A 25,809-nucleotide genomic window follows, 5' to 3' on the forward strand; every position below is an offset into this window, starting at 1 on the left:
GGTCTCCTGTACACCAAGAGGCCCTTTTTCTTTCAGCTGAAAAATGTGAGTGGAACTGATGCTAATCGCTAATGAGGCTGCCTCAGTGACCCCGAGCAGATTGGGCCTGCGGGACTCAGTCAAAAAAGTTTACCCCCAAAAATATGCCACTCTGAACACCGAGCCATCTGTACTGTATGTTGGGGCTTGGGTCATTGCAGCCCCCTTGGATGCAATGTGTGTTGGAAGCCAAACTAAGTACCTCAGGCTATGTGCGGATCTATGATTTAAAAAGCATTGTTCAACGGACTGAACAACGAGCAGCAAGCCTGAAAAGCTTGTGCGGCCTCCACAGCATAAAAACAGATTGGCCATATTGTGATGACGACTGTGGGTCATTGAGCGCACTCTATACAAAGCACGGTTGCCTCGGAGGAAAAGCCTATGCTGTGTTCTCGGAGTGCCTGAGCGAACCACCAATAGCTACTGTGTGATCTGTTTTGTGCGTTTTCCTTTTTTAGTTAGGTGGCTCTGGGACATGGAAACAAACCACTCCACAGAAGGCGTTCAGCTGCTTAAATAGATTGGCCACGGTCCATGAGCTAGAAGCTGTCATAAACAGAAATAACAGCAGGGACAATTTCACAGTTTAGCCTCTGGTTTCCACTTCTGAAGTAACATTGTTAACGTTCAAGCGAATGATGGTTTTGTCACAGTTCAAAATGACATCCTCTGGCCTGCATGCATGTGCAGAACCGGAAATAGACACGTATACGTTTCACCCATTTTGTGAACTAATTAGCTTTTGCTTGGCACTTGGCTTTCGCACAACTGTGTCAAATAAAATAGAGTTTGTAACACATCCTTTGATCTAGACAGGAAATGCTTAAAAATGCATTTTCAATGAAGTGCTAATTTAAATTAGTCGACTCCTTGTAGTAGCCAGTGACCTGTGGTTTAATAGGCTGCAATGAATGCTCTCACATCGGTACTGAGCAAGACACTGAAGGCGCCATAATTAAGAATTCTTTGCACTGACACCCGCCTTCATGCTTGGCTGACCGGATGGCCGAGGTTAATACGGAGGGCCTTTAGCACAGTCTGATTTTAAATGTCTCAATTAAATTAAGGCGGGTGACACTCATGTGACGGATTTAGCCACCGCCGCCAACGAGGCCGGAGCGGAGTTGAACTTTACGCCTCCCAAGCGCGACAACATCCAAATGAAAAGACCATAACGTCTGCAACACTGTACCTAGGAAACTGTACCTCTCCTTTATTTCACACTTTAAAAAGGTCACCGATGGTGGTGGATCACAGGTTCTGAGTCCTTATAAACATTTGTATAATGTGTGGCATCAGCTATAAAAGCATTAAAAAAGCTATCTTTTGGCCTTAATGTCAGGGCATTTGAAAGGTCACATGCAATGCTGTAGCCTACAGCTTGTTGTTCAGGTTCAAAAGCTTAAGCCTGCGAAGAAAACAAGAAAATAAGGGAGAGAGCTTTACCATAAGCCGAGTCTGCTGCCGAGTTCTGATTTCGAGTAGTAGCCAGCACATCTGTGGGGGAGAAAATAATACAGACACTATCAGCTTTCTATTTTGATTATCATAATGTCACAGAGAATGCCAATTAACCACAATGAGCCGTAAATAGCCACGCTATATCTCATTAAGCATAAATCAAGACAAAGAACAAAATTCCTAGATAATGAGCTGTTTACACTAGCAGGTGTTGCACCACAGATGTGGATTCTAAGTTAATTAGCCCCATTAGCATTTCTGGCTAACCCCTCCAGTAACTTCGACACATGCTGGTGGTTCAGGGGGGCATACTTGATAGCAGTTTTCGCTGGCAACCCTGTCCTCTCTGATTCTGGCATGTGTGTGTGGGGGGGGGGGGGGGGGGGGGGGGGGGGGCTTCTCCATCAAGGTGAGCCCGAGGTGAGAACACACACTGCTGTGTCATGCACACACCATGGATGGGAATGAATGGTGAAAGAGGTGCCTCTATGAATACTTGATGAGGAGCACGCTAGCTTAACTAGCCACTCTGCAGACACCCCACAGGTTTGTCTGCCGCTGCTAGAATCATCTAAAATGTTATGATCAAATGGCCAGCAAAGATCAGAGATCGTACAATAATTATGCATTATATAACAATTATATTAAATAACAATCTATGCTGGTTCAAACACCTTAACTCTCAAAGAGGAGTCCATTCTCCTCATTATCTGGCTGTGAATTGTCTTTATAACACAGTCAACAGATTCCGACACACATTGTTTGGGGCACCTAATGTGACAATCATGGGATCAGAAAAATAAGAGACGACATTTCGGGGGCAGTTTGCGTTCTTCTCTACCAATCGTTTCAAGCACATCATGGTAAACATTTATTGGCTTAAAACACACAACTGCAGCGCACAGCAGAGGTGGCCATAGGAGCCTTTAAGCCTGCCCAGCAAGATCTAGGTTACACTCAAGGGCGCTTTGACAGGAAGCCAGGGAGAGCCAGGATCAAAGCAGGAACCCTTAGATTGCCAAGCAGCGGTTCTATCACCCCGGGCCAATGCTGCCATTTCACATCAAGTAATTTATCTTCCCCAGGCGTTAGCCATCAGGAAACAAATATGGAGGCCCAGCGCGAAGGTGTGGATCGATACTCGAGTCCCAGACCTTGTCATAAAATCAGCTTTGAGGGCCATGCAGGCTGAGCTGTAATCAACAAACACACACTGGGACGGAGCTTTAGAAGTCCGAGCCCTCCAGGGCGCCAGTGTGTAAGGGAGGCCGTGGAATGAGAGGTTCAAGCTGGGATTCTGAGGCATGCTCAGACGTGTGCACCAAAATGAATCGAAAATATCATTGGCAAGGAATTCTAGAATATCCTGCCCGAAGAAAAGTATGAGACATCTGACAAAAGCAGCTGCTGCGACACTGTAATTTTCATGGCAACAAAGGGAAGGTCTGCACCTGGGCTTCGCTCAGACACCCAGTATCAGGAAGCTTATTGAGGAGTGAGTGACACCCACCAATTGCTGTATGGGACTGAGGGGTAGACCAATGAGAACACAGATGGAGGGTCAAGGAAGCGTAATTATATTGCAAGCAGCAAGATGCTTTCATCCTGGTGTTGCTGCATGTGTTTTGAGAATGGAAAGGTCAGTTCCATCCTGTTTTCTGATTCACTAGGCTCACCAGGAACACCACCATGTAAACAGCAAAGGCTACGCAATTAGAATAGCAAAGTGATGCAATTTTAATTTTGAATGTGAAATTTTCCAAGCTGCCATCCATAGGCTAAAATTCCGTCTCTGTTTCAGCATCTGAGTGACTAAAAGCTACAGTTGGATTGCCTATCTACACACCGAAAGGCATGGGAAATACATATCGGACTTCCTTCCCCCAAGAAACAAATATGCAGTCACTAATCTAATTTCAGGTGTGATTTGTGCTGAATTCCCTCTGCATTTCCTTGGGGGGGAAAAACACACAGTGAGCCTGGCCTGTTTCTATGACAACGACGCAGACTTACTGTGACAGGTGTCGGGGTACTTTGAGTGGTCGCCCTCGATGTCCTGCTCAAATCCAGCCCTGGAGAAGACAGGAAGAGAGGGAGAGAGAGAGAGAGGGAGAGAGAGAGAGAGAGAGAGACAGAGAGAGAAGGTGAGAAAGAGTCTAAAACAAAGAAAGGTTCTGAGACATAATTTTGGTCACTATTGGATACCAGTGCTTCGCACGAACACACACACACACACACACACACACACACACACACACACACACACTGACTGAGCCCCTTTAAATTGAACCTCTGTCATTCATCCCCAAAATGTCGATAGGAAGCTAATATGCCTTTTCCACAAATAGCAGCGACGCTAACCTGCCAGTCAGTGAAATAAACAAACACCTTTAGTGAGGCGACACACACAGAGACTGTGGTGACGGTGTCAGTCCCTGTGGGATTGAAGAGGGGTGAAACAGCGGGAGAAGGGGTGGGGGGGGGAGTAAAAGAGGGAGAGAGAGATGGAGGGATAGAGAGACTGAGAAGGAGAGATATCTGCTGTGCCTGGCCATTAATGAAGTCTGAATCGCATCTGCGGTCCAATTAGAGCCTTGTGTTTGCTCAGGGAAGGGTGTTGGTGGGTAAAGGTTAACCGTAAATCACCCTTCATGGACAGCACAGGCACACAGACAGAGGCTCACCTTATTACAAGTGCATGGTATGGGAAATGAGAAAACCAGCCTTCAGAGAGTTACCAAACAGCCGGAAATGTCATTTATGGAGAATCTGACACAGAACCTTTAGTGTAAGATCTTTGAGATATCTCATTTCAGTTGTCCTGTTCTTTGTCTGTTTCTTTTTTGTTTTATTTACAAAAATATCTTCACTTTTCCATCACTTTTCAATCAACCCTATCCATTTTAAAATCCCTGTCAAGAAAAAATTAACTACTCGAGTCTAAAAAAACCCTTCATGTATAGGACACCCTCCAAGTATAGCTTGGAGGGGAAAAAAACGTCTTCATCCCTTCACAGAGTCGCCTAAATTTGTTCTGGCAGACACACTGATGTCTTCCCCATTGGTGCTGGTGGAGGAGCAGAAACAGGTAGTGTAGTGTGTCTCTACACTGGGGGGGGGGGGGGGGGGGGTAACCTGGAGGACTGTCGCACCCAATCATTCCGCTACAGCCCTCTCAATTTACCGTGTGGTCAGACCGCTGAGTTTTCTTTTCACTTGTTCACTGCACCTTTATCCGCCTCTCGCTCATTCCTTCACACACACACACACACACACACACACACACACACACACACACACTCTCTCTCTCTCTCTCTACTCCACACTCTCTCAGTGTCACAAGGCACAGGCAGGCGCACACACACACACACACACATTTTCAATATATTCGGAGGTATGAGGCCAGCGAGGCAGGGAGAGGCTGAGTGTTATTCATTAGACTGACACAAGAGCGCTGTCTTCTCTCTGTCAGTCACGGAGATGGACAAAGACACACTTGCTGTCACACACACACACACACACACACACACCTACTCATACATGCACATATAAACACACATGACAACCCCCCCCCCCCCTTCCCACCACCACACACGTACTCATACTCTCACACACACACACACACACACACACTTGCAGGCATATATGCCTTATTTCAAATCCTATTGTGCAGCCACCCAGTTCAACCTCAAAAGCAATACTCCCACATATTCCCACATTCATATATCCAGCTTCATGCATATGCAGCGTCAGCACAAGACAAAGCCAACACACTGAAATAACCTCAGTCCCATCTATAAGGGCCATTCAAGTCCTCCACACTTTTTCCTCCTCTATAGCTGAAACATTCTTCTGGGGGAAAATATGCTGGAATGTCTCCCCCTCTCTTTTTCTCTCTCTCTATCTCTCTTACACCGCCCCTCCGATCGTTGTGAGCGGTGTGGCCGGCCCAACCGGTCTGTGTCACTTCACCTCTCGACTTGCAGCCCCTCGCGAGCCCTTGGCAGCAAAACAAAACGCCCCATCTGTTCCTCCAGGCTCAAGCGAAGCTGACGTCTTCCCACATGACGTGCTTCCCTGGCGCGTGTTCGGGAAAAAAAAAAATTGCAGAAGGGGGCGCTTAGCTAAAAAAACTCACCTCCTCTGACTCCCCGGGCTCCGTTAATATTTCATCGCAGTGGCCTCAGCGGAGTGGACCTCCTCCCCCAGGAAGATGCACACCAAAGGTGTACAGATGAAGTGACCTTTCAAAACGACTGTATCGTGTTTGTTATGCCGCACTGTTTAGCGGCACAGCTGGAGAATTGTAATTGCGACTCGGGTCAAGGTGACCGCCGTTATCTGCGCTCGGTTTGTTTCCGCGGTAACTCCTCATACCACGGAAGCTGGGGCAGAGTGGGGGGTTGGGGGGGGGGGGGGGGGTGGAGGGATCTAGATAACGCTTGTGATGAACTGAGAGCAACTATGGGAACAACAAACAACAAAACAACAACAAAAAGTCTAAGGAGATTTCACAGCCAGAGCCTGAGACAAAACTAGGGTTTGCATTTGCATTTCAGGCAGATGATTTGGGAGGAGGGGGCAGAGAAGAAGGAAGCGAGACAGGGAGGGAAGAGGGAGTAAGCCATAGAGTAAGCAGTCATGCAAAGAGTACAAGGCCGAGGTTGGGGGAGTGTAAAACTGTGGCTCCGTATACGTTACTTTCCATATGTTATAAATGATTTAGTCAAAGGCGGCCTTTTGTGTGTGTGTGTGTGTGTCTGGAAAATAGTGGGACAGAAAGAGTGAGAGTGAGAGCGAGAGAGAGAGACAGAGAGAGAGAGATAGCGAGAGAGAGAGACAGAGAGACAGAGAGAGAGAGATAGCGAGAGAGATAGCGAGAGAGAGAGAGAGATAGCGAGGGAGAGAGAGAGAGAGGAGGAAGGAGAGAGAGACAGATGAGCTGAGGACCTCTAGGCTGAGGAGCACACAGTGGTAGACAGATTGGCTGTGGGCTCTTGTAAGGTTGCTAGTTGACAGAAAGACCCCGTGATCAATAATCCTATGTGTACAGCGCCCGCAAGAGCAGATCAATCAATTACGGTTGGCTGGCCGATCAATGATACAGCTCCAACCCATTCACACTAAAGTCATGCATTGTCCCTGTGAAATGAATGTAGTCTGTCTGAAGGTGTGGCTCTGCTCTCTACCGCTAACCCACGTAACCAAGTTAATGCTCTTTAAAATCACAGCACAACTAAACATTATCATAAATAATTATGATCTTAATTATGAACAATTATGACTGTAGGTTATCGTTTCATATACAGCAAATTGAACTGGTTGGTTTGTGAATGAACACTACCGTGTGCTTGAAAGTGCTTAGTGTATAATGCACAGTGTGTGCATCTACAGTATCTTAGTTTGATACAGTGCATTATATTCAAAGTCTATTAACGTGGCACTTTGTTTCAGCTATCGTTTTTTTTATTATCATCAATGATCTTATTCAGGTGAAGGTTGTGTATCAAAAGTCACTGCTCTCTATGATCCCCTCTCTTTATTGAAAAATAAGATAAGGCTAATAACTCAAATTCATTCTGAAAACTGATGTGCTATTGAAAGTCTAAATAGGCCTGTTTCAGATTAAGATCTGTGTTTACAGAAGAGTTTTCATCAGAATTCAAATAAATCGTTCAGTAATCCCGGCCTCATCATACAGGATTTGTCAGGATTAAAGATAGCATAAAATTGCCCTACCCCACACTCCCCACCCCTTTCACTTGTTTTCAAATAAAATGACAAGTGAATAAATTCCTTATGAAAACGAATATGACAAACCGATGACAATGTATAAGATACATGAACCAAAAATGGAAAAATGAAGATTTTTGGATTTACCTAGATTGCTTCTAAAAACACCTTGGAGAAGCCCGGGGAGGGCTTCACTAAAACAGACAGCTGCTCAGACACTAATCAGCATCTATTCTGTGAGGCAAACTCAAATGTCTCAAGGGTAAGGAGTGGTAAACAGTGCTGGCAGCTTGACGTGCCTGCTCACTGTGACAGGAAGTGAGGTCACACTTACTTAAAGCCTGGCACCACGCTGGCACAGCTCCCTGTCTTCAGCCAAACGCAGTAGGGGTCCTGGGAGGCCAGACAGCTCCTGAGACGACAGGATAGACAGGGATAGAGAGAGAGAGAAAGAGAGAGAGAGAGAGAGAGCGAGAGGGAGAGAGAGAGAGAGAGAGAGAGAGAGAGAGAGAGAGAGAGGGAGAGAGAGAGAGAGAGAGAGAGAGAGGTGAATGGGCATCTGGAGAAAGGGGACACTTGGGAGGCTGGTAGCCCGCCACTATGGTCTATTCAAATAATCCGTCAGCTCAGTTTGCTAGGAGTGTGGTGAGCCAGGAGTCTGACCACCTGGCCAAGTGTGTGTGTGTGTGTGTGTGTGTGTGTGTGTGTGTGTGTGTGTATCTGGGGATATCCCTCTGTGTGTGTGTGTGTGTGTGTGTGTGTGTGTGTGTGTGTGTGTGTGTGTGTGTGTGTGTGTGTGTGTGTGTGTGTGTTTGTGTGTGTGTGTATGTGGGTGTGTCTTTGGGGATGTACATGTGTGTGTGTGTGTGCGCTGGAGAGCGAGCGTGTGTTCCCTGCTTGCATGCGTGAGATAAAACATGATGTACGCTTTGGGGACCTCGCCTGAGTGTTTCCACCCAGCTCCTGTAAGCGCACCCCTGGGACCAGAGAATCCATTTTATACGGCTCCATATCTCTTCACAATAGGCAGCCGAGGGTATAACGACAATAATGTATGGGCACATGTATTTCTTGGCGCACGACTCGGGAAACGGAGGGGGGGAAAAAAGGGAAGCGGCGAGCGAGCGAGCTAGCGAGCTAGTCCCTTGTCTTTCTCCTCCGCCTACCACTCTTTCCTCCAGCTTACCTTGACAGCTCGTCTGGGACACAGACAACAGAGACCTCTCAGCAAGAGAGCCTGTCACGCCGCTGTCTGCCGAGTGACTTCCTGTCTACATCTCGTCTTCAGATGTCATTTAAAGCTATTTCTTCTCGACTGCCAACCTCCTACTCCCCACCCCCCAAAACAATCGCGTACACACACACACACACACACACACACACACACACACACACACACACACACACACACACACACACACACACACACACACACACACACACACACACACACACACACACACACACACACATATGCATGCACACAGACAAACACACTAGCCCCCACCTACACATCTTGCCTTTTCTAGAAGGAAGGTTCTTGGAAGCTCTCTGTGGCTTTTAAGAAAGTTCACAATGAGCACATCATAAATAAACTTTCTCTTCCCACTCTTGTTTTGAGAGATTTTTAAAAAAGAGAGATTTGGCAGTTTTTACTGGAAGCTGTAGTGAGTGACAGAAAATAATAGAAGTCACAAAGTAATATTCAGATGAAATCTGACTGAGTCACATAAACCACTGTTGTGGAACATTTCTTAATAGATGACGGCTAGTGTTCTAGATGACAAAGTGTTTGCCATCTTGTCAAAGTTCTTACCCCGAGAAACAGAACATTATTATGATTGTGTTGATAAAGCCAAAGATCATAATGACAAATATAGTGATTTTGGGCTCTGCTGAGATTTGTTTACCATAAACCCTCAAGATCATAATGACAAATATAGTGATTTTAGGCTCTGCTGAGATTTGTTTACCATAAACCCTTTCATTTATGTAAAAGTGCAAAAAACATGAGCAGTCATTTCATGTCCCCCCCCCTGGCGGAGTTCCATACCTCTTGCAGGTGCCGTAGTTGTTGCAGCGGCTGAGAGGGACTCGGATGATACAGGTGGAGAAGGCTACAAACAGGGCGTGGTGCTCCTTGTCCAGCTCAAGACCCAGGACCCTCCTGTCGTCCCCTTGGACATCACACCTGGACAGACAGGATCCGCAAAGAGCGTAAATACTTCACGACACAGGCAAGCACTGTGTCACAGACGGACAGAATGAGAATCTTTCCTCTACAGGCTAGTTATTCCTTTTTAGGCTACATGTTATATACTGTATGTGTGTGTGTGTGTTTGTGTGTGTGTGTGTGTGTGTGTGTGTTATGGCTTTTTAGCCTTTATTTCACAGAGCAGTGAAAAGTGGACAGGAAATAGAGAGAGAAATGGGGAAATGACCTCAGGCCAGAACTTGGATCCCCGTGAGGACTGGGAACTGTGAGGTGGACAGTACAGTTGTGCTTCGACCTCACCCAGGCTAGTTATTTCTGGCCATGCCAAGGTGGCGTACAGTAACTTCCGAGCCACAAGCTCAGGTGCGAAAACTCACTTGGCGGGGTTGTACACGTCGATGTCCTCCAGAAGTGTGGAGCCAGAGGTGGCGTTGGGGTCGGTGCTCGCCAAGACCTTGAGAACGTGTCCGTCCTCGGAGGCGAGGAACAGCACGGTGCGGTTCTTATAGGGCCCGGCAGATGTGTCCACCGCCATCTGGGTCAACTTGTACCTGCGGAGATCAAGACGTTCTCAGATTGTAAAAAACTGTCACCACCAAAACACAGATCATTTTTTCCATAATGCTAAAAGACACGTATACAATATGCCTACAACACAATCATGATGATGCATACAGTATGCAAATATTCCTGATATATATTCGAATATCAGAGTTCCAACTCTTAAGTCAGATATAAAAATTCCTTGACTTTTCTTCCCTGATGAAAAACCTGAATTCCATGACCTACTGTACTATGGAAAGAATCGATCAATAAATCGATCAAAGAGTAGCCGCGCAGCATTCAAGAATCTTTGAGTGGGAAATGAATAAATGGTCATTGAATAAGTTGGGCTAACCACAACCACTCAAACAAGCAGGGAAGCTAATTACCTGATAAACATACATTCTGCATGGACCTAATATTTGCATTAATGTATTTTGGTATTTTGATATTCCATGACTTTGCCCCACAAATGATACAATTCTATGACTGATGTCTGGAACAGACTCTATCAAATGTCCATGATATTACAGAAATTCCATGACCCGTGGGAACCTTGCAATATTACATATTAAATATTGCTCTACAAATAATGACAACAAACATAGCTTATGCCATGATTAACCTTAATAAGGAGACGCTTTTCAAGGATCTAAGAGAGGCTTAAGTGACGATGCAGTCTAAAAGGGTACTGCAGTGCCAAGGACACAGTCCTCTCTTCCATGTCATCATACAGTGCCAGGAACACAGCCCTCTCTGCCATGCCACAACAGCTGAGCCCTACTATGGTTACTCCACAGAGAATACTACGCTCACCTGACCTCCCTAGGACAGGAGCAACAGGAGCAGGGGTAGGCCTGGTGATGAGAGATCATGTGTGTGTGTGTGTGTGTGTGTGTGTGTGTGTGTGTGTGTGTGTGTGTGGTGGCGAGAGATAAAAGAGAAGTGGACTGGTGGGAGTTACTGGGCAGGGGACAGGTAGCAGGTGTGTATGTGCATGACAAATAGGGAGAGAGAGAGAGAAAGAGGGAGAGAGAGAGATCTGTGTGTGTGTGTGTGTGTGTGTGTGTGTGTGTGTGTGTGTGTGTGTGTGTGTGTTGTAGGTTATGTGTGTGTGTGTGTGTGTGTGTGCGTGCGGGGCAGAGTGAGTGAGCGGTCATGGCTACCTGCTGGCGGAGCGGACGAAGAGCGGGCGCTCGCCCACCGAGGGCACGGCCTCGTCCATCAGCGGGTAGGACTTGATGAAGGTCAGCATGTCGTCGGGGAAGCTGGTGGACGAGGCGTAGGCGGCCGCGGGGCCGTCTCCCGCACACGAGCCAGGCCTGGGCGAACAAGCAGGAAATGAGGTCATCGCATGATGTCAGAGGCAGATGACAAATGCAGCCGCACCATGCGGAACCAATTCAGACACATGAGTCGCCTTGAATACTCTCCAGGAATAATACTCGTATACGTGGCAAGTTGGACACGTTCAGATTAAGGGAAAACAACATCTCGACCTATGAGTGAGTTACATTATGACGATGAAAGGGTTAAGTGTAGGAACTAATTATCGTTAATTAATCTTTTATCACTTTATTATTCCAAAGAAGTGCTAAAGAGTACATCTATTTACAGTATTGGCAGCGCATATCTAGAACCTAATGAAGTTATGTTCGTCATATGTCAAGTAATATTCATCATGGAGAGAGACATAAATCTATACAATCTAATCTGTTAAAGAGAAAAAACGGCAAAACAAAAAGCGGCTCCAGAACGGCATTGTCCGATGTTTAAAATTCCCTGTGTGCACTCTTCGCAAATGAATCTCGATAAGGATGACACAGAAGCTGTCTGCATGCTGTTCTCAATTACAATCTCTCAATCAGCAATTACCAATGGTCAAAGAATGGAGCGTGCAAGATTAATCACTGTAATTTAATGTTGACGGCCTAAATAATGACAGCGCAATTAGCCTCGGGAGGCCCCAGTTCAGCTTCGGCTCGACACGTTTAAAGCTCTGTGGACACCAAGACAGGATCTGACCGCTATTGTGTTTAGCCTGCAGCCTGCTGGACAGGGCACTCACGTTCAATTACTTTGCAGACACTTACAAACAAGGCGGGTATATATTTTGACAACAATTCAACGCTCCCTGGCAATCAAGCTAATTCTTCCTGTGTCACTTGGGTCTCGTTTGAACCGACAGAGTCTTATGTCCCTCCTTAAACAAAGCAAAAAAATATATTTACATAGAGTTGCTTGCTGAAGTGCCCTTGCTTTTCTCTTTTTTTATGTGATCATCCAAGCGATTAACATAGCACTGAATAATGCACTCTGTAGGTGGTTGTAGGGTATAGGTGTAAAAAGGAATAAATGTCTTCCCCTTTGACACTCCCGAACGTGCCCTCAGGCAAAGTTAAAACAGAGTATGTAATTCCCAAGCTCCCTCTGAGAGGGGAATGAAGTCTCCTTCCTCGCTGTTAGCGAATTAACAGTGAACTCAAGTGACTCCGACTAAGAGCATGAATGAAATGATAAGCATTAAACCGACAACTCGGGCTATTAAGCTTCCCTTTTTGTCAGGATTAGTATATAATGTGGAAGAGTGAGAGAGGTGCTATGCAAACACTTTCTCATTAGCGGTTTAGCCTCACACGTCACTGAGGTGGCTGAAATTTTAAAAGACGGAGAGATGAGAAGAAAAAAAAGCACTTAAGACGTTCCATTTAAAAACTATTGTCTACATGGCTTCTCGGGTACTTTATGACAGGACAGAAGAAGCGCTCCTCGTAAATGGAAAAGAACATTATGTGCTGCACTTCTCGTGTTTTATTTTATTTCCCCCCCGGGGCACTGATTTTGGCAGGGGCTTCGTACCTGGGTTTGGGCACCTGTTCCTCGGCCACTGGTGTCCAGGCAGACTCACTGGTCTTCTGCTCCTTGAACTTCCCATTAAAGGTCCTCTCGATGTCGTCCATGTAGAACGCACACACAGCTGAGCCGGGTATACTGCAAGGAATAATGAACTTGTCAGATGGCTGATCTATGTGGCTCTCTGTGTGTCTGTAGGCTTCCTATTCATGCCCTATGCATCTACTGTATAGCCACCGCAAACTAAACCGTGTGATAGAATAAAAAGCTATCTTCATTTCCAACAGAGCATGACTGCAAAAGTGACTGTCAGGTAAAATATCTGTGTGTGTCCACATACTGTATACCGGTAAATATTTTTGTGTGTGTGTGTGTGTGTGTGTTCATTCTCTATATGTGTATGAGTGGTTTCGTGCACCTGTTCATCTGTGTGGTGAAGACGCCGATGACGGCCGGCCGCTGGTTGATCTGCAGCACGTTGCTCAGCGACTGCATGACGTCGAAGTAGAAGAAGGAGTCGCCGGGCAGCGAGCAGTTGAGCCGCGCCTTCAGGAAGGACGTCCAGTAGCGGTCCAGCACCCGCGGCGAGCCACCGCCGTCGTTCTTACACACGCGCGCCACCCGCGAGAACACCACCTGAATACACGCCACAGAGGATAGAGATGGAGAGAGGGAGAGAGAGAGAGAGAGGGAGAGAGAGAGGGATAAACAGAGATTTAGTGAGAACATGGAAAGAGAGTAAGCAGGAAAGCATGTGTGTATGAGAGAGAGAGAGAGAGAGAGAGAGAGAGCAAAACAAAATAAAAAGATAGGAAGGTGAGAGGGAGGCACAAACACATATGTTATGCGTGTGTGTGTGCGCGCATACGTGTGTGTGTGCGTGTGTGTGTCAGTGTGTGTGTGTGTGTGTGTGTGTGTGTGTGTGTGTGTGTGTGTGTGTGTGTGTGTGTGTGTGTGTGTGTGTGTGTGTTACAGAAAGGGACCAAGAGGGAAAGAGAGAGACAGAGAGGGGCAAGAGAGAGAGAGAGAGAGAGGAGACAGAGAGGGGCGAGAGAGAGAGAGAGAGAGAGAAAGAGAGAGAGAGAGAGAGAGACAGAGAGACAGAGAGGGGTGAGAGAGAGAGAGACGGACTGAGAGGACGGAAGTTAAAGGGAGACAAAGAGAGTGAAGACAAGGAGGCAACCATGGAGTGAGTGGGTAGAGAAATGAAAGGTGAAGCGAGCAGAGTGACAGTGACAGTTCAGATCTGCTCTCATGACTCAGACAGACACAGAGCCGCCAGTGCCAAGGTCAGACAGAAGCTAACCCCCTTCCCCCCAAAACAAAACAAAAAAATAAACGCCAACGCATCCTCTGAGTACAGCGTGTCCGTCCCGACGAACAGCCATCCCAATGATTAACTATATATACGTCTCGGCACGGACAGGTGATGTTGTTGTTGTCCTGACGTGTGTTGTGTCGGTGTGAACGTGGCGGAGGCTGCCTAAGCCTCCATCATTAATCCTGTTCCTCTGGTCGGCGAGCTGCCTCCAGGCGCCGGGCTCATTTAACAGCCTGCTCCGTCTGGCAGAACGAGCTTCCGATAAACCCCCCCTTCAGAAGTGGCCTTCTGCTTTGTTTAGGAAGCAGCAGCTGTGCAGATAGCGTTGATGAGGAGCACTATTCGAGATGAGGTGCATTATTCAAGGATGGACAATGCGTGCCAGTGTCTGCCGTTATTGGGTCCTTTTTTAAAAAGAGAATTGGTCATGTACTGTAGTTTGCGCACTGTTGGGCTCTTTTGGAAGGAGGACGGGTTTTCGGTTTTTTTCACACGTCACAGATCTGTGAAAGGCAATCTGTCACATCTTTATTCATTCTTCTGCTTCTCTCGTACTCTCACCTTGCCGAGAGAGGTGTACTCCACTGCAATCTCGCTGAAGAAGAAGTAGACGTAGTTGCCATACTCGATGGCATGGAGGAAACGAGGCTCTGGGGGAGAGCAAAGAAACACAACAAAGTTGGAATAGTATCTAGAGAAACTCAGTGTACTGTTCCAGCGTCAGTGAGATCATGTGTCGTCCAATGAGAACACCAGGGGCATCAGGTGCAGTGGGGTCACAGTAACGCTCAATTTTTCAATTCAATCGTTGTGACAATACCAATTACATTAAAATGGCAGAACAAACGCAATTATGCAGTAGTGCATTAAATTAGACTGAATGAAACTGTACGGAATTGAATTGCATGAGCTCAAATTGAAATATATGTATTTGCTCATGATTGAAAGGATCGCAGAGGACTACCCACCTCGGAGCCACTTGGAATCGTACTTGACCGTTCGGAGGACCGGGCTCCCCTCTCCTCCAAGACTGCGGTAGATGACCGCGTCGCTGGCCAAAAAGTCAGTCATGGTGGCTGAATAGAAGTTCCCCCCTGAGTGCGTGAAGAGGAACAGCAGGTCGGTTAGAGAAACATGATGGATTAACGCCGCCCACAGTCACACGCAGGGAAACAAACAAGAGAGCCGACCAAAACAAACAAACAAACAAACAAAAATGACCGAAATATTGCAGCGCATGATAAACAAGGACTGATATTCCACTGACAAAAACACAATGTGAATAGCATCTGCTTTATCGGGACCGGCAGAGTTGGGACTGAGCTTGATTGTTATAACACCCCTTGGCTAAACAGCCCTGGCCAAAGGGGCGAGGGTGATGGTGCCCACCTGCAAAAATGCCCACGTTGGACTGGTGGGACTCGAACGGGCAGCGGGCCTGACCCACCAGCTCCTCTCCGACCTGGTCCAGAGTGTCCATCTGCAGAGAGAGAGATAGATGTGACACAGAGAGACTGGTACAACCGCTCAAACACACAAACATGCACACAGTCATGTGAAGAAAATGTTTTCAAAATACGCAATGGCCACTCATCAGCTGCGACAGACTTCCTCATCATTTCAGACCACTCGGACCTCCATACTGAAACAATATATTTCAAAATATGCCTCACACCAGAAAGAAATGCCTTTTTTTGACTGACTGGGCAGCTACTATTTGAATGCACACAGCACCGTAGACAGTTGAAACTGTTATTGACGCTATACAATCAAATAAAAATGTATTTCACCAAAAATTGAATTATTTGACAAGCTTCTGGTCAGATAACAAATGATCTCTTTGAGCATTAACGGCTATGACAACCCCTTTGAACCCTCAAACCCTAACTTAACTTGATGATGACTTCATGATACCCTGACATTATTCAGAATAAAGGTAATATTTTTTTCAATTCAATCCAATATCCTTTTAAAATTGCTGTCAAAAATGGAGGTAAGGACTATTGATAGGCTATTTGTAACATACTACAAAAATGCAAAAAAGCTTTGAGGTATTTCAGGAACTGTGGATGTAAAACAAGTCTCCATGCCACTCCAATTAAATGAACACCTTGAATGGAACCACTAAATCTTTTATAAGGCCAATAAGTTAAATGTCTCCACGCTTTACCACACATTTATTCCCGAACAAAACACTCTCTATAGCTCCTGGTGCTTTTATCAGCAGTTCACTATCTGGAACCTTTAAAGGGCATTGCAACCGGAGCCTGTGAAAAGCCCCTGAATGCTCGAGCATGCCGTATATACTGTATATGAGTGCAGCCGCAGAGTCGCCCAAGATCGTCTACACAGCCGAGTCCATTTGATATTGCAGACACGGGCGCGCTTGATCCCCTGCCTGGGCGCCTATAAATCACCTGCCATCGCGCCTTCATCCCCAGGGACGGGATCTGCGTGTGACTAAAGAGGCGCTTTGACTCGGCCTTTTTTCACCACACGGCCGGCCGGGCGCTTCCTCTAGAATGAGCAACCGTATGCTTGTACAACGAACACACACACATACATATGCAATGCATGCATCTAGATACAGGATACATAGAGTATTCACACGTACAGAAGCACACACACTCACCCACTCCTAGACACAGATGTGACTGTATATCAATGAGCACACACACAGGCCCAGAAACACACCTTGACAGGCACACATGGCCACACACCCACACAAACACACACCGGCACAGAAAATACCTTGATAGATACACACACAGCTACAAACAAACATACACACACACACACACACACACACAGCCACAAACAACAAACAAACCCACACACACACACACACACACACACACACACACAGACACACGGTCACAAACACCCACACACAGGCATTCACACACACACACACACACACACACACACACACACACACACACACACACACACACACACACACATGAATACACCAGCTAGCTGCAGTGAAAACAACATCTGGTCAGGCAGCGCTGCTCTCCCACTGCTGTGGAGTGGCTCTAATCACCCCCCCATTTCTCCAGCAGTACAGGGAGGCAGGGATGGGATGACATTCTCCATCCCTCACTGCCAGCTCGGCCCTTTTTATTCTCCCTTTCAACCTCCCTTCTTAAGGTGAGCGCGTGCGAGGGAGGAGGAGGAGGAGTTGCTGGAAAGAACATTTCATTTTATCACACATCCATAGCACGGTGACACTACAGACTGTGGCCTATAGTATCCACTATCCATGCACACAGACAGACAGATACAGACACACACACACACACACACACACACACACACACACACACACACATACACCATGTAGCTACCTTGTAGTTGCGACATGCGGGGTTGAAGGCATTGGTGCCGCATGCAAACAAAGTCTCGTCGTTCCGGGGCACCAAGACTTTGATGTAATTATAGCACTCGTCCTGGAGGGGGGGGAAAAAAGAGAGAAGAGAGTCACACAAACGGCATTCTGTGTGTGGATCCCCTGCACACCTAATCTAATTTTCCTTGAGAGAGCCATTGTGCCATTTCTGACTGTGCGCTTGCTGACATGCTAGGCTCCCACACACACCACGTGGTTACCACCGTCCCGCACGAGGCAGAAGCACGGAGAAGAATGGAATATGTCTCGTCTCTATAGCCCGTTTCACATCCATAATTCATTGGCTCGCCTGAGAAACTCGCGAGCGCGCAAGGACAAACAGGCAAACACCGGCCACCCGTATTTAAATAATGTTGGCAAGCAGTGGCACGTCTGTTTGGAGACGTTGAAGGTGGAGGAAGGTCATAGGGTAGACTCACGCTGTTTCGCCCGCGCACCGCACACATCTTCACATCCTTCGACCTCCACGTCAGCCGCTGCACGGGGTAGACAAGTGATGCACGAATGCACCGACGGGAATGTATTACATAGAAAGCAATGTAAGGGCAAGATAGACACAGTGCAATAATAGATATATGCACATATCAAGAAGATATACTGTATGTACATTCCCATATAACATGATTTACAGCTATGGATATTCTACTGCATCTAATCTTTACATGTCTACATTACCATGCAAAGTAAGCTGATTGATCATCAGTCACAGTGTATTTGTAAGGCATAGATCAGCTTTTCTTTTCATTACTTTGGGCTTTCTATAAATCCAGAGGCTGACTCAAAACAATAAATATGGTTGGTGTGTTAGAGCGATCACAGAGAGAGAGAGAGAGAGAGAGAGAGAGAGAGAGAGAGAGAGAGAGAGAGAAAGAAAGAGAGAAGGAGAGAGAGAAAGAGAGAAGGAAAAAGAGAGAGAGAGGGGGGAGAGAAGATAAAAGAAGAGAAAGAAAGAGGGGATTTGGCCAGGTGCTGACTCACCTGCTGGGGGACGATCTGCTCTGTGGTGGTGCTGAGGTTCACTGCAAACACATGGTCTCTGGGGGAGGAGAAGAAGGGGGGAGACAACACAAAGGTTTCCATTTTAGACTTTTTCCATCTCTGCGTCACCTTAAACTAAGTGAGTGGTGATGTCGAGCATTTTTTTCTTTTCTCTTTTAACCAAAGACAATGAATCACTCTAATTGTCTGAGTGACACCTTTCCATGACCCGCGGCTATGAGCAAAACGACTAGCACGTCATCGAGATATATTTGTAGTTTTAGGCGAGCAGAGATGAGTTTTTTAAAACTCCATTAACTCTGCCATCTGCATCACTGCCCATGTTATGCTGATGGTGAAGCTACAGCATTGCCCACTGGCTGACCTGGCTGCGATGTACAGCATGTGGTTGATGCGCAGCATCCGCTGGAAGTCCAGGCCCAGTCGCACCGTGTCGTTGTCGGAGGTCAGCCCCTGGAAGCCTGGGTAGAGGTAGGACTCTGCAAGGGAACAAAAACACACGGCGCTTCAGACTGGGCATCCCACAATCCCGCTGTCCTCTGTTGGCTTGTCAGCTTATATTTTCTTTCTTTTTTTTTTGTCGTCAGGCAATATTTTGGCACTCTCTCTCTCTCTGTCTTTCTCTTTCTCTCTCTCTATCTCTCTCTCTCTCTCTCTGTGTCTTTCTTTCTCTCTATCTCTCTCTCTCTCTCTCTCTCTCTCTCTCTGTTTCGCTTTCTTTCCTTATCAGATACATATCCAAAATAAAGAGAGAGTCTGACAACAACAAGCAAAGAGAGATTGGAAGAAGTTAGTCCAAACACATTCCTTTCCTTTCACATCAACAAGCTGTGCTGAGAGGCAGAAAGATGTGAATGCCAGATTGCCGAAGGAGTCGCAAAACAACCCCGACTTCTGCAGACCCAGATGGAGAGGAAGGAGAGGTGCACCGACCGCTAAAAGAGTGGGTTTTTTTAACTGTGGGAACTTAAAATATGAAAGTATAGTTCATCATACTGTTTTATAATTCTTACAAACCACTTTGCTTTGTATCGGTGCTTGGGTATTTGGTAGAGTTTGGAATTCAAACTTTTAGTGTGCTGTTTCAAGTGCTGTTTCTCAACCAGCTAGATAAATGTCTCCCTCTTTTCTCATATAGCTATGGGATGTTGCCTCCCTGATGGAAGCCTCTAAATCCTGTGCCAACAGTTGAAATCACGTTTTCCATGTTGGCGCAAAAGCCCTTGTCACCTGAGGATGGTTTATGTTTTTCTACACTTCAATAGGCATAAGGTTGTTTGTTTCCTCCCCCTCTTTTATGCTTGTTTTCATTTGTCTTTTTTTTGCTGTCTACTTCAAAATGTGTTACATGATTAACTTTATTATTAAACAATCCATTTGTCGACAATAATTAAAAGGAGCAATGCAATTACACTTGTTGTGAAATGATTTAATAATATGTTTCAATTTATTTTCAATTATTTAAACATCAGTAAAATATAATCTCAGGATAAGTGTGAGCAGAGGCTGGTAGTTTGCCTAAATGTCTGTGGTCAACCGTAAACAATTAAAAAATAAAATAAGGTACAAGCTAAAGTGAGTGTGAGTGGAGCTTGTGTGAGTGTGTGTGTGTGCATGTATGTACTGTAGACAGGTGCATTTGTGTGTGTGTAGGAGTGTGCATTGGCATGAAACAAAATACTGAGCAAAGCTGAATGCCAATATACGTTTGCTTGCGTCTGCAACCTGCTTCATTTGTCCCCGAGCGGCGAACGAGATAAGGATTTCTCTTTCTTTCTTTCTTTTTTCTTTTTTTAAAAAAAGAAGGGATGCTTATTTCCCTCCAGCCTCCTTCTCCGCTCCTCCTTAAACGACTTAGAGAAAGTACACACCGAATAATCACCACGGGCCTTCGCTCCGCTGGCACAGCGACAGCAATTTAGAGCCGTGCAAAGACGCAGCGTCATCGTATTCACTGTTTGGCTAATTAAATGATACAGTGCGGAAGGGCAACGGGGAGAGAGGTTTAGCGAGGGGGGGAAATAGATAGCAAGGTGTCTGCGAGTTGTGCGCTCGGGTCGGACTCGACACTTAAGTGAATGCTGTGTTTATTTTTCTTATCAGACGAAGGGTCCACAGGCTCGCTCAAAATGAACTGAGCCCACGAATCGGTCCCCAGACCATACTTTGATGGCGCATTTCATACACAGAGGGGCCTGAAGAGTTAAGAGAGAAAAGAGACGGAGAGAGGTCAGTGTAAGTGTTTTCAAGGCTCTTGTGACGGTCTCTGCCTCTGTGTAGCCCACTGTGAACTTGTTTTCTGTGTTGCACTGCGTGACGCAAGTCATTTAGTCCACAAAGCAGTTGGGATGCGGCCATAATAAATCAGCTGGCTTTTACGTTTCATGTCAATACTACTAGATGCCATTTGTTTCTGCTGATGCATTTTCAAAAATGTGTATATGCTGTAAATAGTTTTGCATATGTCCCACTGTGTGGAAGTATGTATGTGTACGTGTGTTTGTGTGTGTGTGTGTGTGTGTGTGTGTGTATATGTGTATGTGTATGTGTATGTGTATGTGTATGTGTACAGTATGTGTATGTGTATGTGTATGTGTATGTGTATGTGTATGTGTATGTGTATGTGTATGTGTATGTGTATGTGTATGTGCATGTGTATGTGTATGCATGTGTATATGTGTATGTATATGTGTATATGTATGTGTGTGTATGTTTTGCTGTGTGTATGGTGTGTGCCGTGGCATGTGGAGGGTGTGAGCGTGAGATGCTGAAAGTGGATTAACCCACGGCTCCCTCCTCTGCTCGCACGTTCCTGCATGAAGGGTCCCTAATCCCTCCTGGAGCTCAAGGAAAAAAGCGCTAACGCCAGCAATAATGCTGCCAAACTCCACACCACACACGCACGCACACACACACACACACACACACACACACACACACACACACACACACACACACACACACACACACACACACACACACACACAAACTCACACAGACTCACACAGACTCACACACACTCACACACACACTCACACACACTCACACACACACACACACACACACACACACACACTCACACACGCGCACACACACGCTCAACCATCTAGTACCACCTACGCTGTGACCTCTTCACCCCCTACCCATGACCTGCTAACCCGGCCCTGATCTCTTAACCCCCCCAGCTGAGCCGATCTGGTAGCCGGTAGTAGTATTCTACTCACGCTCCGGGCCCACCACGTTGAGGGCCGCCAGGTCCTTGGGGAAGGGGGAGGGCGACGCCGAGGCCAGGGGTCGATGACAGAGGAGGACGAGGAGGAGGAAGAGGGGGAGGAGGAGGAAGGCGGGCAGCGTGGCCACCTGGAGGGGCCGCGGGGTGGCCGCCGAGCTGCTCATCTCGAGTGGCTGATGATGAGGAGGAGGATGAGGAGGGTCCGTCGAAAGGCTTTTCAGCACGGCATGGCGAAGACCTGCTGATGTCTCCCTCCCACTGTCTGTCAACAGATAAAGAAGAAGGAGAGAGAGAGAGAGGGCTTAAGGAAACAGCCCAACGCACTGCAGAGGAAGAGACTGTTTAAGGGGTACATGTTTTTATTAAGACTTTCTTCTCAGAGACATCGGCGCACTTGAGGAGCTCGGCTTTTTTTTTTTTGGTCAGATTATTCACTGACATGCTGACATTTCACTCCATGCGATATGAAAATCAATATAATTCATTTAAGGTTACATTGATTTAATGCCAGGATAAATAAAAATGAACTGCCATGGGCTGGAGGCAAATGCATTTAAGCCACAACTTTATGTTAAGCACAATCATATCAGCAGGTTCAGGAAGGTACAGAGGTTATATACATTGTCTGATCATCTGAGTGTGTGTGTGTGTGTGTGTGTGTGTGTGTGTGTGTGTGTGTGTGTGCGTGCGTGTGTGCGTGTTCATTCTCAGTAGCAAACAGAAACCCCTACATGCATCTAAAAATAAGTCAAAATGGAAAGACTGGTTCCAACAATTGTCTCAACAAAGTGATAATAAAAAAGTGAGTGATTTGGCTGCTGAGTTTATCTTCAAGCACAGACTGTTTGGAAGCTCTCCAAACAGAAAGGCTGCCTTTACATAGACGTTCAACATATAAACAGACTCCAAAGATGTCCAAGTTTCTTACTCAGTGATCTCTCTGAATGTAATGAAGAAGTTGAAGTCCAATTGAAATGCTTGAAGGGTTTTCTTACATCAGAACTTCTACCAGTTCTAATCACTGTATGGCCGACAGAATCTCTGGCTGAAACGCGACAGCAGCACGAGAGGGAAAATGCCTGTTGCGCGCTATTTAATTTGCTGCATATAGAGCACGACAGACAGGCTCTCATTGTGAGGGCACTCTACAGACCAGCGGAATCTTTAGTGGCATCCAGCAATCAGTACAAATAAGCATCGTTAAATACAACAATTCAGCCCCTTGCACCCGTGGGCCCGGAGCGACCGCCCCTTGCACCCATGCCCCCCCATAGTAATTGTCACTTCAATAACTGAAGATGTATTTTGGGGTGAATAAGAGTGTATAATACAGTTTGACTCGGCAACTCCTCAGGAGTAAACTCTAGGCTCACGCCGTATGACCATAGGAAGATCCTCAGGCTCAGTTTTGTTTAATTCACTTAGGGCAGAAACTCACTATTGATTTAATGTTTTGCTTTGATGAGTCTGCAGCAATGCAGTTTTTGGTGAATTTTGAACCACACTTATTGTCTTGTGAAATTGCTATTAAGTCTGGACCTATTCACATCACAGTCCACAAATACCGTGTAATTCAAATCAATACAATAACTATTTCAAACAAAATGAAAGTTAAACAATACCAAAGATCACAATATATGCCAAGGTTAACAAAAGCTTCAACCACTTGTCCATCAATGTTAAACAGTAATGAGGCACCACTATTCTGTCTTTGCTATTCTTTACTTACTTACAGCATTAAATAAGATAATGTGTTTATTAAGGATAAACATAAAACTAAACAAAACCATATATTACACACACTTTGGTACCACAACAGCAAAAACTGATATGACAAAATGGACATCAAAACTCCTATGCCAATACTGTTGAGGCCAACTGTATTCTAGCTCATCTGTATGTGGCTTTTGTCAGATACGCTAACAGTGCCCAAGGCTTCGTACTGAGCCACATGGCTGCACTGACATTCATGTAAACATGTGTCTGGCCCCATGTAAATACCTAGAGGGAGACTGATGACAGAAACAGGAACTGAAGGTCATAGGTCAAGCAATGCTAAGCTATCCTTAAGCGCTTTGTTTTGACATATCTTGTTGCCCTTGTCTCCTCACAAATCCAAGTAGGTTTTGTTGGTGTTTTGGGGCTTAAAATCATTCTGACTCTTTGGCATTAAGCTACCTGATGATACTGGATAAACACTACAACATCAGTACACATCAAACAAAAGGGTACTAGCACCTTAAAAGGGAATGAGAAGGCAAAAAACGATCTATGCCTCAAAAAGTACGACTATTATTTCAGCGTGACAAAAACCACACACTTCAACAAATGGCACCCGTAAAAGCACCTGTCTTGTATTTCTTGTCCGGGCAATGACATTCATTGTCTCTGTATTACATTTTCTCCATCTCATTCCCCTTTTTTTATTAAATTTGAAATGGATTCAATATTCAGTCCACTGCCACATCACTCCGGCGTCTGATTGCCATCGATAGCAAGGGGCTGAATATGTACATGCAGTTGGCTTTACTACCACAATGAGAGAATCGCTTTTTCGAGTGGAACTGGCACCTTCAGTTCATCATTGGCGAAGACTGAGACGGGTCGTCGCTCAATGAGTTTTGCAAGGGCAAAGACTTACAACAGACTGAGAGAGAGAAAGAGAGTCATGAGAGACTCGGAGACGGGGGAGAGAGATCCAGAGACAGGCAGAGAGAGAGAGAGAGAGAGAGAGGGGAGACACAAAAACAAGGCCGAGACTATACCGAGATAAGGACAAAGTGAACGACTCTACAGGGCCAGGCAGGAGGATTAGCCGCGCTAATGCAGGCACCAGTCAGCACCAATGAGAGATGCGGTCCCACCCCAGCCCTCCAGCCCCCCCACCCCCCTGATACTGATAACGGCTGGCGTTCGCGAGCCTCGTTTAGGTAGCAGAGGGGGTCGCGAGCACTTAGCCGTGAGGTCAGGCAGCCATCGCAGAGCCATAAATTAAAATAAGATTATCATTAGTGCTGGCTGCCGATGTTTACGTCTCTCCGGCAACCCCCACGACACCACCGGCCCGGCCCGGCCCAGCCTCGCTCAGATGCATAGCCTCCTGGGGGATTAGGCGGGCAGCCAGACAGCCTGGGCAAGACTGTAGAGGCCGCCTAAACAGACCCAGTTATGGGCACCAAACATCAAGACGATTAGGTGGAGGTCAACCTGATGTGCGCAGGATGAGAGCAGGCGTGCTTATGCATCCCAATCGGTTTGTGTCAATCACTCTGTCAAGACTGCAGGGATGGAGGTCTGCAGTTATGAGTGTTATATTCTGTTATTGGCCTGCGGTGTTTGTTTGGGACAAAACAATCGGGAGTGGTGTGATATTTATGATTTGTTGATCAGCAAAAAATGTTCAAGCATGACGGCTTTAAAAGTTTGATTCAATAATCTGTCATGATGTTCCTGTGAGGTACAGTAATCCCTTTGTTTTGTCTTTGTTTTGGTGTTTTGTTGTTATCGATGTTGTGCTCTTGCCAGAAGGCCAGGGGTATCTACCTTGGCCGAGGCTCTCTCAGACACAAAAGATTCTAGTCTCAGTGCAACATGTCAGGACAAAATACAGACATTTGGACAATAAAGACAAGTTATTGGAGGACGATTTGGCTTGTTTGATCAAATTAGCTAAATATAATATAGAACAGTTACGTGATAAATTAACCAGTGAGTAATTCTGGTTGAGTAATGTCTTTATTACGATACACATCTCTTTCTCTATTGTCTGCACTGTTCAAGAACATTGGAAAGCTGACGCAGTTTTGCTCTGTTAGTTATTTCTTCTTGCCTCTACAGCTGTCCTCTTAGTATCTCTTGTGATTCAGTGACTTGAGGGGGAAAAATGGGAGATGGATCACTGACAAGGACTGACAAGACTTTGAAACTGAATGATTGGACTCTTGGCATCTGCGGCATACAGTATGTGCTTAAAGGTCTTTTTTTTTTTTGCACCCTCA

At 46.1% G+C, this 25,809-nt stretch overlaps 1 protein-coding gene across 1 annotated transcript in view; it reads right to left on the minus strand.

Annotated features, from left to right (window-relative positions):
* The window catches only part of LOC134072787 (semaphorin-6C-like), an 84,368-nt gene that overhangs the window by 6,129 nt on the left and 52,430 nt on the right, over positions 1–25,809 (minus strand). The window contains exons 4-19 of the mRNA XM_062529631.1: positions 21,804–22,073; positions 18,944–19,058; positions 18,559–18,616; positions 18,000–18,056; positions 17,519–17,620; positions 15,558–15,648; positions 15,137–15,262; positions 14,730–14,818; positions 13,266–13,483; positions 12,854–12,985; positions 11,161–11,316; positions 9,829–10,002; positions 9,290–9,427; positions 7,571–7,648; positions 3,517–3,575; positions 1,489–1,539 (exon numbers count right to left, since the gene is read on the minus strand). Of these exons, the coding sequence (XP_062385615.1) occupies positions 1,489–1,539; positions 3,517–3,575; positions 7,571–7,648; positions 9,290–9,427; positions 9,829–10,002; positions 11,161–11,316; positions 12,854–12,985; positions 13,266–13,483; positions 14,730–14,818; positions 15,137–15,262; positions 15,558–15,648; positions 17,519–17,620; positions 18,000–18,056; positions 18,559–18,616; positions 18,944–19,058; positions 21,804–21,975 (1,816 nt within the window). The 5' untranslated portion in view covers positions 21,976–22,073. The remainder of the gene's footprint in view (positions 1–1,488; positions 1,540–3,516; positions 3,576–7,570; positions 7,649–9,289; positions 9,428–9,828; positions 10,003–11,160; positions 11,317–12,853; positions 12,986–13,265; positions 13,484–14,729; positions 14,819–15,136; positions 15,263–15,557; positions 15,649–17,518; positions 17,621–17,999; positions 18,057–18,558; positions 18,617–18,943; positions 19,059–21,803; positions 22,074–25,809) is intronic.

Source organism: Sardina pilchardus, chromosome 24 (genome assembly GCF_963854185.1).
Source record: "Sardina pilchardus chromosome 24, fSarPil1.1, whole genome shotgun sequence".
Taxonomy (NCBI): domain Eukaryota; kingdom Metazoa; phylum Chordata; class Actinopteri; order Clupeiformes; family Clupeidae; genus Sardina; species Sardina pilchardus.